This window comes from Coccinella septempunctata, chromosome 7 (genome assembly GCF_907165205.1).
Source record: "Coccinella septempunctata chromosome 7, icCocSept1.1, whole genome shotgun sequence".
Classification (NCBI taxonomy): domain Eukaryota; kingdom Metazoa; phylum Arthropoda; class Insecta; order Coleoptera; family Coccinellidae; genus Coccinella; species Coccinella septempunctata.
The window spans coordinates 19,069,380-19,080,048 of record NC_058195.1 but is presented as its reverse complement, the minus strand read 5'-3'; the positions used below and the strand labels follow the sequence as shown (position 1 = coordinate 19,080,048).

Here is a 10,669-nt window from a genome sequence, read left to right as displayed (position 1 = left end):
CACGTTTTAAAATTCCTATTAATTTCGATTTTCGGAATATTCCGTTGAAACATTTTAATCGAAGATTATAGTAGAGACAAACGATAGAGACTTTAATCTCTGATTATAGAGTTAACTCTTTAATCTTTGATTGGAATGTTCTGCTTTCTAATGATTGCTATAACAACTGCCCTCTAGTGGACTCAATCAAGGACCACCACCCAGCAAACACTGAAATACAGTCACTAGTCACTGTACAAAAACTGTACTTCGTTGCTTCAATTGACTGCAGTGACGGTAATGCAATAACTGCACCAAAAAGGACCGTATATGTCCCGGTGGACTGTGCAGTTACTGTACAGTACAAACTGCATTCGACATACAGCCACAGCTGCACTTCAAAAACACCGATGGTATTGCAATCTCTGTACAGCAAGCTGCACTTCAAATGCAGCAGTGACGTGCTAAAACTATACAGCAAGCTGTACTTCAAATGCAGTATTCACTTTGCAAAAACTGCACAGATAGCTGCACTTCAAATGCGGCAGTTACGTGCTAAAACTGTACAGCAAGTTGTACTTTAAATGCAGTGGTCACTGTGCAAAAACTGCACAGCAAGCTACACTTCAAATGCAGCAGTTAAGTGCAAAAACTGTACAGCTAGCTGTATTTTATATGCAGTTTGTTCACTGTGCAAAAACTGTACAGCAAGCTGTATTTTATATATGTTACGGCTAAAGATAGGTGTGAGCATAAACTTAAGATTAGCCGGCTAAACTTAGGTTTATATTCGAGGATCGGCTAAAGTTCGATAAAATATTCATCCGCGTCAGGGCATTTCATCTTTAGCCGGCTAATGTGCACATTACCCAAAACGGAACGGCTAAAAATGTATTCGATGGACACGCGGACAGGTGATGTATCATGAATGGTCGGATGGGAGAGGACGAAAGCACACGGCCACTTTTTTGTTTAAATTTTTAGAATTGAAATATGCAAAAGAGCATCGAATGTATTGGGGTTGTATTACATAACGCCCATGGGTTCTCAATTCTACATTTAACGATTTATTTTCATCTGTTTAGGAGATTAATGCTCTTCAAACCGAGCCTCATTTGTGAAAAACCATAATATGACCCCACAATAAAATGAGATATTAGACATAGAAAACTTTTTCCGTAAACAAAAGTATATTTTCCCTACCATTCAATAATTGGGTTTATGGAAAAATTACGAAATAGGAACTAATGTTGCAATTTCTTTCCAACCAATTCTTGCGCAAAAAAGAACAAAAAAACACTATGAACATGAACATAGTTGAAAACACTTTCTCTAGCTGATTTTGTTAAAAATTTCTTCCCGAGTCATTGAACATACGGGTTCCTAAATATGGCCTGTTGCCACCCTTGATGAATCATCCTGGGGGATATAGAGTTAACTCTATAATCTTTGTGCCAAATAGTCCGGTTAACTACAAACAAGATTGGGCACTTCTACTTATATTTTTCTAGAATTCAACCTTTGGTATTTTGGTGAAGAAGTTTTTGTCTGCTCATTCAATTTCCCTCAAATTATGAATAATAACAAGATGAAAACACTACAGTTTTCCCTCACACTCAAAATAGCATGTCATGAATTTTGTCATCAAGCGTTTAGATTTTTAGATTCGTCAAAAAGAATTCGTTGAGACAAAGTTGAAACAAATATAATGTTCATTCTCATTTATCCAACTGCTCAACAGAATGCTTCTCTGCTATTAAAATATGTGAAATTCATACAAAAAATGCATTGCATTAATAGTTTGATTATACTCGTATCACTATTTCTTTATATTCTTTTAATTGCCGAAAATTTGCGCCCCTCAAGCCTTCTACATTTTTAGCCGATGGGATGTGGTTACACTCAAGTTTAGCCGGCTAAAGATAGAAGAAACTAACATTAACAAATACCCGAAGCTAAACCTAAGTTTAGCCGGCTAATCTTAAGTTTATGTTCACACCTATCTTTAGCCGTAACATATACAATAAACACTGTGCTCATACTGCGCTTTGAATGTAGCAGTCACTGTGTAAAAACTATATCGAAACTTGCAATTACGAAACAATATTCTATTAGAGAAGTTTCCTAGTTATAAACAGAAAATCAATTCTGCAAATCGGAAATTTTCAATTTCACTTGATATTTTGGTGGTAAGTGCAGGGGTGAGTTCACGCTATTTGAGGAATGGCCTGCTCTTGGAGTTGGAGGTTAATGAACTCTAGGGGTCATCTGCAACATTCGCCGAAGCAGCGTAGTTCGTACCTGTTTTAAACGCCGGTTACGTGTAGAGGATATAGAGTAGTGCGTCGCCGGTGACGCCATCGTTTGGCGTATGCTGCACCGCAATAGACGTGTATGCTACCCTGTGATCGCAACCGTCAAGAGCAGTGATGCCATCATTTGGCTAATTCTGGTACCACCATGATGAGATGAAGTATTCTTCTACCATGGGTATAATCAAAGATATTACCCTTGTTTATATAACCCCTATAAACAAGGATATTACACATATATGTGTAATATCTTTGGATTATACCCAAAGATATTACACACCAAGATAGAGCATAGTGAGAGAGAAAACGTCCTCGAAATAAGATAGCTATATGTTTATATTCTGATCAAAACCAAAACAATAAACCACATACAGCGATTGGTTGAAAAGACTCGTGTTTTCCGAAGTTATCCGAAGTGATGATCAAAACCAAAGATATTACACACCAAGATAGAGCATAGTGAGAGAGAAAACGTCCTCGAAATAAGATAGCTATATGTTTATATTCTGATCAAAACCAAAACAATAAACCACATACAGCGATTGGTTGAAAAGACTCGTGTTTTCCGAAGTTATCCGAAGTGATGATCAAAACCAAAACAATAAACCACATACAACGATTGGTTGAAAGAAAAGAATCGTGTTTTCCGAAGCTATCCGAATGATGCTGAATTGTCAAGCAGCGTTGGCAATATTTTTGGAAAAGTATATAATCCCAGGTTTTCGCTTCCGTTCGAGAGGAAATATGACATAATTATTTCAATGTAAAATGTATCGGCTATTGAATAAATGATAATACTGACAATACTAATGCTTGATGAATTCAGGATATGTTCTAAGCCAAGTTACATAATGAAATTATGTTCATAAATTTAATATAAAAAATAAGGAGATGACGAAGAAAGAAGTTTGGCAACGTTGTTTATTCAACAACCCACTTCGAATGGCCACATGTTTACATATTCTCGAATCTTGAATGATACAAACGTTATTGTTGGACGATTTACGTGAAAACGGTGTTAGACAATAACTAGAAACTGCAAAAATGGTGAATCGCTGTGTGATGTGCAAAAAAATCAGCAGTAAAAGCAATGGAAATCCATGCACCGGTAAGTAAACAACAACAAACGATATTTTTCCATAGGCGTAACTTGGGATACCTAGCTTTTTTCATTAGTCTCGTACTAATTTCGTATTGTTTAATTCATCACTAAAGAATGTTTCCTCTCATTAGAATGCCTATTGATAGTGCTCGACAGAAATTATGGATGGACCAGTTAAAACTGAAAATTTCAGAATCTTCCAAATGGGTATATGTTTGCTCCATAGACCTAATAATACATGGACAGGCCTTCACGTGGTTTTCCCGTTCACCGCATCGAGGAATACCAACGAGAGAGAGGGGGGTGGTAGAAAAGAGAGATAACAGCAGTCCCTGGTAGTCTTTAGTTCAATGCTGGTAGTAAACGTCAAGCTGGTAGCTGGTAGAGAATAATTCAACGTTGCCGCTTCAAACAAGTTATCGAGTAAACTCGGGAATTCTACCACTCCGCTGATCCTCCATGTTGCATTTTTGGGTGGTTGTCGGTAGATTCATAGACTTTCTATTAATTTGAAGAAATTTTTGTACTGAAATCAGAGATAACAAAAGAGGTTGTCTCTGACTGAAATCAACTTCGAAAATGTTATCAAATCAACTATATTTTTCACGTACTTGAAACTTTCAAGTGCTGATAAAATAATAGATTCCGTATAAAGAAAATACTACCTGAAAAATTATTTTTCTGATTTTAATTAATGTAAAAAACTTGAGAGTTGTGTACAACAACATTATTATGTCATTCGCCGGGGTCTGATTTTATATACACTGAAATTACTCGTGATTTGGAAAGATAAAAGGACCCCTGCTTTGCGTTCAGGCTGCACAGAGAAAAATTAATCGTTAAAGTGAATTTTTTCAAACATTTCACCTTCCTTGAGCAAAAACATGTGTGATATAGAGAAAAGGACAATAATTTTAAGTATGTTTATTGATACTTTCACAAATAATATGAAATTTCCTGCTGGGGAAATATTTATAGGATGATTAATCATTCACAACTATTTTGATAGGTTCTCCATCAGGTGGTTTAGTTGCTCTTCTCTGGCACTCCTGGCAGTAATATTTTACTGCTCCTGTTTCTTTATTGTATGGCTTTCCAGTGTTAGATTTCTGTGACACTGATCAACAGAAAATATCGAGTTTTGAGTTTGCCGATGTCACAGGGCTTACTGAATATCAACATGATTTACATCTCTTCTCTTCCTAATATTGAATCCAGATTGGAGTTAAGTATTTTCTTCGGACATGCCTTGAAATAGAATGTGATGGTACATATGTAACTACTTCGTTTAGAACAACATTCTTTATAATATTCAAAAATATATCTATTATCTCGAAATTCAAGTCACCTCTACAAATTCTTGCTGTGGCCTTGTGAAATATAGAAAACAGACTAGGTATATTCCTTGTAAATCTTTGTAAATCATGTCCTATATGTACATACATGAACTAACAAAGAAACTCCTTTATTGGTCTATTATTTCCAAAAATAAATCACTTTCGCTTTATTAGCATGTAGCAGTCGATTCTAAAAACCTAATTTTCTGCTAAATTGTTTGTGAGGAGAATGAAATATCGATTGAAAACACAGTAGCTGAACAGTAAACAATAAACATATGATTTTGACATTTTCTACCATATGTCCATCTCTTTCTAACGTACTACTCGTGACCTCTCTCTCTCAGGGCCCGTCCATATTTTATTAGGTCTATGGTTTGCTCTGACCATTTCTGTGACGAAGATTTCATCCTTAAATTTGGAAAAAAATGTTTGAAAACGGAAGCTATTCCATCCAGGATTTCATTGCCTGATCCTTGGTGAGTATTCTGAATATTTTGAATGTATCGAGTGAAATCAATCATTTAAATAATGTTACTATAATAAATCAAGGGATTACACAATTCTTATTGAAGAATCCTAATTTTTTATATTTTATTTCAGTTCAAGTAACACATTAGCGGCTTCAGACGAAAGGTATATGACCCAGGACCCATCAGATGTTGGTAAAGTTGGGGAGTCCTCAAAATTGATTGGTTCTGAATTATCAGAAACTTCAGATTTGTCTGCTACCGCAAGTGCTTCAGATTTATCTGCCACATTGACTGCTTCCGATTTATCTGCTACAGATATGTCTGTTGCTTTGGCCGCTTCAGATTTATCAGGCAAAGTGGATTCCTTAGAAGTATTTGATACTGAAAAATTTGCAGCACCACATACAAAAACGTGAGTGTATTGAATATTATTTTGAATGCATCAGGTGAAAACAATCATTTAAAAAGTGTTTGTCTTGCGATCATTTCCAACCATAATTTATGTTGATATGTTTTCATTTCAGTTCATGTTGCACATCGACTGCTTCAGATGGAAGGAGTGTGACCCAGACTCTCTCAGATATTGGTAGAGTAGAGGAATTTCCAAAACTGAGTGGTCTGAACTATCTAAAACTTCAACAGCTTCAGATTTGTCTGCTACATGCAATGATTGCACCAGTCTGTTGATACCCCTCATCAAAGAAACTACGTGTATTTCCTTTATTTTCAAATTTGATAGTATCTGTCCATTGTCATGTTGTCACACTTTCAGAATCCTATTGTTTCGTTAATATATTCTATTTTCCAGATCTATATGTACTAAAAATGATGGATAATTTTTATCTTGTAATAGTGTGGTACTCACCACATTTTCAATTGTGCAAAATGGTTGAAAACAAAACAATACTTGATTCAAGTTCAGCAATGAATTCAGTAATCTAATAAAAGAATTATGCTTCCTAATTAGTCCCTCTTATTATAAATGTTGCATATAAATGTTGAGCTACAGGATTATTGTGATATGTTTTTATAAAGGAATTTTTTGTCAGTATTAAGTTTTCAATCATTTAATAAGAACATTCAATCATTTAAATTTTAAGTATAATTTTGATAGACGCATTAACTATTTTGAGAATTGTCTGAGTCTTGTTATTAATTTATGTCATTGTACTGTAATGTTTTTCTGGATGAAGTTGTATAATAATAATTAAGAATTGTTCTTATAAGATTTTGTTCATTTTTTCTATAGGAATATTTCTTCTATTCCTGTTCGACTACAAAAGCAAATTTTAATGAATTATTGCAATTAATTTCTAAATAAAATGTAGAAAACGAAATTTAAGGCTATATCACATATTATTTTCTACTGAAATACTAGCAATCAACATGAACGAATCTGTATTTTTGGAATTATTGAAAAAATAAATTTTTCCTCACATCAGTGGTTTACCATTTTTTTTTTGAAATCTAAATTTATCAAAAAATTTCCCTTGACACAGTAAGCGAACGGCCTAGTGCAAAACCTGAAATAACTTTATGTATGGGCAATGTTATGGATCATACTAAACAAATATTTATTTTTTGGAAGAAACCAATCTTAGTCAGGAAGTTTTTTCACGGAATATGAAGTTTGGATAGTCGACAATCATATGTATGAATATTTCGTTTTGACTCTCGTTAAAACTTCGGAGATATATCGGCAAAACTTCGTGCTTCAGATTGGTAACCCGAATTGATATCCCAGGGTTGAATACAGGGGCGGATGGGACCACCGGGAAAATTCCCGGTGGGCCGGTCGATTGTTGGGCCAGAGGGCTGGTCAGTTCGTACCATTTTTTTGTATTCGGCGGAACATATTTTACGTCGATATTTTTATTTTTACAAATATTGAAAACCAATTTGAAAATGAATGTTGGGAAAACTACCATTAAATGAATGTTTCGATAAGTTTTGAAAATAATATTGATAAAATTAAATTATTCCTGAACAACTGGCATAAACAGGGTGGCTTGAAGTACAGAAGTTGCAAAAAACTCTACACGTGATTGTATGATTATTATGCTGAACTTGCCTTATACGAATGTTTTAAGTTGCCAGTCCATGGGACACGGGGTGTGAAAGTAAAGTTTAGTTATGTGATATTAAACCTCTGTTTTCAACATCACCCTACCAAACTTTACTTTATTACTTTATTTAATATTATTCGACAGAAGCTTGCTCGCTATAGGAAAAACAAAATCTATGTCGGCCAACTTAGTATTTGAAGATGCATAGATTGCAATTCAATTATGTAAAACGAAAATCTCCTAAAAAAGCTTAAGGTTATTGAGAAAATATATATTTTCTGACAGGATAGGTCTCTTCTCTGCCGAGATCTAGCTCCTTATATAATCTACACTGAAACGAGTTATATAAGTATTCTTATTTCTCAACAAAAAACTCCTACAACTACAATTCAATTTTCTTGTTTCTACAGTCAAAATTATCATTATTATAAATTTTTGTGTTTTCCACATCACGAAACTAGCAACATAAGGCGTGTTTAGCTTAATGGCCATTTAATTAGTTGCAGTATCAATAGTTTATAGATTTTATTTAAGTTTTGAATAATATGTAGAGTGTTTCTTCAAAATTTATGTAGGTACAGTGGGTGTCTTACGTAAGTGGGTCACTGGATTGCACCTTATTCGTTTAGCAAAATCTTGAAGTGAATAATCAATATGATGATATTTCAAGGTATATAAAAATATGATATCGAAAAAACTATCTAACATAATCATGGAAAAGTATTATGGTAAAAAACTAAAAAAACCATTTTTCTAATTTGTAAAAATTCTTCAGTGTCGACTGGCTTAGAAATTAATGGTACATAGAGACTATTTCTAACCTTTTTTTTCATTTGAGATTCCACCAACATACATTTTCCGTTGATTCTATTTAATCAGAGTTGTTTTGAATGAAATGCATTGAAATAAATATAAAACTAACATAATGCAGATCGTAAAGGAGAAGTTAATTTGAAGGTCGATTTATAGTGGAAGAACAGTGGATCTTTCATATAATATTTTTTTTTTTTGAGCAGCCCTCGGAGCAGCCCATGTTTATACACAGCTTCCTGAAGAAAGCATATGAAAATAAATGTCAAATTTTTTCTTAGAAACCAGAAAACGGACAAAAATTAAATTGAGTAGTTCTATATACCTAAGCAATAAAAATTTTTTTGGTGTTTCCCTATAATGTCTGCATGCTACCCGCCAACTAGGTGAAAACTTTCGCTTAAAGCAGGAAATCAAAAATTAATTTCTCGAAAGTATTATATGAATAAGGAAGAAAAATTCTCGCGAAACGATTTTAGAGGTGTTTTTTAATATCCCTTGCAATTATATGGGAACATGGCCCAATTTTTTCATCGCGTTCTCGCTCCCACAAAATGTCTGCTCAATTTTTTGACAGTTTTCTGAATTGTAAAAAAAAATTCGAAAATTGCTTTTAAGGTGCCATCTTTAGGGGCTGCTCATAAAAATGTCTTTTTCATGGCAACTCATGCTAGCTACTCCACTGAACCCCCACCTTAAAAGTACTTTTTTCGTTCTTGAAGTGGGCCGGTCTGGGTGAAAATTCCCGGGCCGGTTCGAAGTAGCCCATCCGCCCCTGGTTGAATAGGAGCGGTCTGCAAGCAGTAAAAGAAATTTTTTTACGGAATATCATAACCATTTGTGCGAAAATTTCTTCTAAAACTTCGGAGTTATATCGAAAACAATTCGTGCCTCAGGTCATTTCAGTTCAATTCAACGAGAAATTATATCAAACAATTTTATTTTCCAAACGAATTGATGTAATTATCAAATTCATATACACCCATCATTACTATTCTTCACACCGCTATAATAAAAGATATTACATAATATTATTCACAACTTTTCAACTACGCCACTGGTTTCTGTTTACTATTGCCGCGTTTGTTTGTAAACATTCAGTGTTTACTTTGCGGACAAAACATTCCATGCATTCAGTATAGGGATGCTCCATCTTGGTGTGTAATATCTTTGGTATAATCCATATTTTGGTAATGAAAGGAGTCTTCAATTATTGGATTAAATCTGTTTATGAAATGTCTCTTTAACCTTCATAATCGAATTTTGAAATGAAGAATTGCAAATACAGAAACTGTGCAGTCACTGTATATCAAGTACTGCGTTTTGAAAATGCAGAATTATCAATACAGAAACTATGCAGTCACTGTACATCAAAAACTGCGTTTTGAAAATGCAGAATTATCAATACAGAAACTGTGCAGTTTCATTACAGCAATCTCTGTGCTGCATTCTGGTGGCACTTGTAGTGCAGTATTTGAACAGTTGCTGTATATTGTGTTTGTTGGGAAAGATTTCGACTCAGATACAACGGCATCCGGCATCAAGGATTTCGACTCAGTTACAACGGCATCCGGCCTTCAGGATTTCGACTCACATACAACGGCATCCGGCCTTCAGGTTTCGACACAGATACATCCGGCCTTCGGGATACTTAGAAGAGCTAAATCCACAAAAGTTGTATTATGTTTGTCCAGTAACACAAGTATGAATTTTTTCTGCTCTTAGCTATCACCTTCAAATCTAGCATGTATTGACCAACTCCACCAGTGAAGAGAATAATAATAATAAAAGAAAAAGAAAAATGATAATTAATAATATTAATGCAATTACTACAGTACTTACCCTGTTGGTCCTACCTCAGTAATAAAATCAGTGGCTTGGCTTGGGGGCGCTTGACGGCCGTTTTCAATAAACCTATCTATCCATTTTGTTTCACCTACTGAAGATATAATAAAAAATATCTGATTTCGTTTCTATGGTCTATCTGTAGATATATTTCAGAATGGTTACCAATAGGCCTGTTCGTAGAGTGGTTCACAACGGTTGTGAACTGTACAGAGCAAGCGTAATTGCATTTTAGGGTATCGAAAATCCATTTGCGCTTGCTCTGTACAGTTCACAACCGTTGTGAACCACTGTACGAACAAACCTCATGATTATCTACCAATCGTCATTGAGTGAAACTATGAATAGATAGGTTTATTGAAAACGGCTGTTAGTGACATTTACAAGTATTCAGTATTCATAAAATAGGTACAAAAACATGTAGAAATGAAGAAATCATTAAACCATGAATATTAAATAACATAAGCACATCCACCATAAAAAAGGTTTATTGTTTATTATAATTACCAGCCCTCAATTCATAACTTGAATCAAATTGGAAGCAAGAATTAATAGCGTCCAAAAATGGCGACTAGCGTCCCTACGACGTGTTCAAAGAAGGATAAACTCAGGAAGTACCTTTTTTTTTTTTTTTTTTTCTCTTAGTTGGCACTGAACATAGTTCTTCAGCCACACACTAAAAATTTTGAAACTAGGTGTTTTATATTAGGGGAGACTGGGGAGGGTTGATACGTTTTTTGGAATT

General features: G+C 34.5%; 1 protein-coding gene and 1 long non-coding RNA gene across 2 annotated transcripts; one reads left to right on the top strand and one right to left on the bottom strand.

Moving 5' to 3' along the window:
* The first annotated feature begins 2,926 nt into the window (after nucleotides 1–2,926).
* LOC123317028 (THAP domain-containing protein 5-like) lies at nucleotides 2,927–6,429 on the top strand. The gene is made up of 5 exons (XM_044903376.1): nucleotides 2,927–3,399; nucleotides 3,525–3,606; nucleotides 5,106–5,209; nucleotides 5,334–5,615; nucleotides 5,728–6,429. The coding sequence occupies exons 1-5, from the start codon at nucleotides 3,392–3,394 to the stop codon at nucleotides 5,888–5,890; spliced, it is 639 nt and encodes a 212-aa protein (XP_044759311.1). The 5' UTR covers nucleotides 2,927–3,391; the 3' UTR covers nucleotides 5,891–6,429.
* LOC123317030 lies at nucleotides 4,303–5,061 on the bottom strand. The gene is made up of 2 exons (XR_006538131.1): nucleotides 4,742–5,061; nucleotides 4,303–4,641 (listed from the first exon to the last, which is right to left on the bottom strand). It is a non-coding gene; the product is annotated as an uncharacterized LOC123317030 (long non-coding RNA).
* Nucleotides 6,430–10,669: the final 4,240 nt, after the last annotated feature.

What these genes read in the sequence shown, in the direction of transcription:
- LOC123317028 (XM_044903376.1), top strand. An exon ending in AATCTTCCAAATGGGTATAT is followed by an intron (nt 3,607 to 5,105) that starts GTTTGCTCCATA and finishes ATTAGGTCTATG; the next exon opens with GTTTGCTCTGACCATTTCTG. An exon ending in GCAGCACCACATACAAAAAC is followed by an intron (nt 5,616 to 5,727) that starts GTGAGTGTATTG and finishes TTTTCATTTCAG; the next exon opens with TTCATGTTGCACATCGACTG.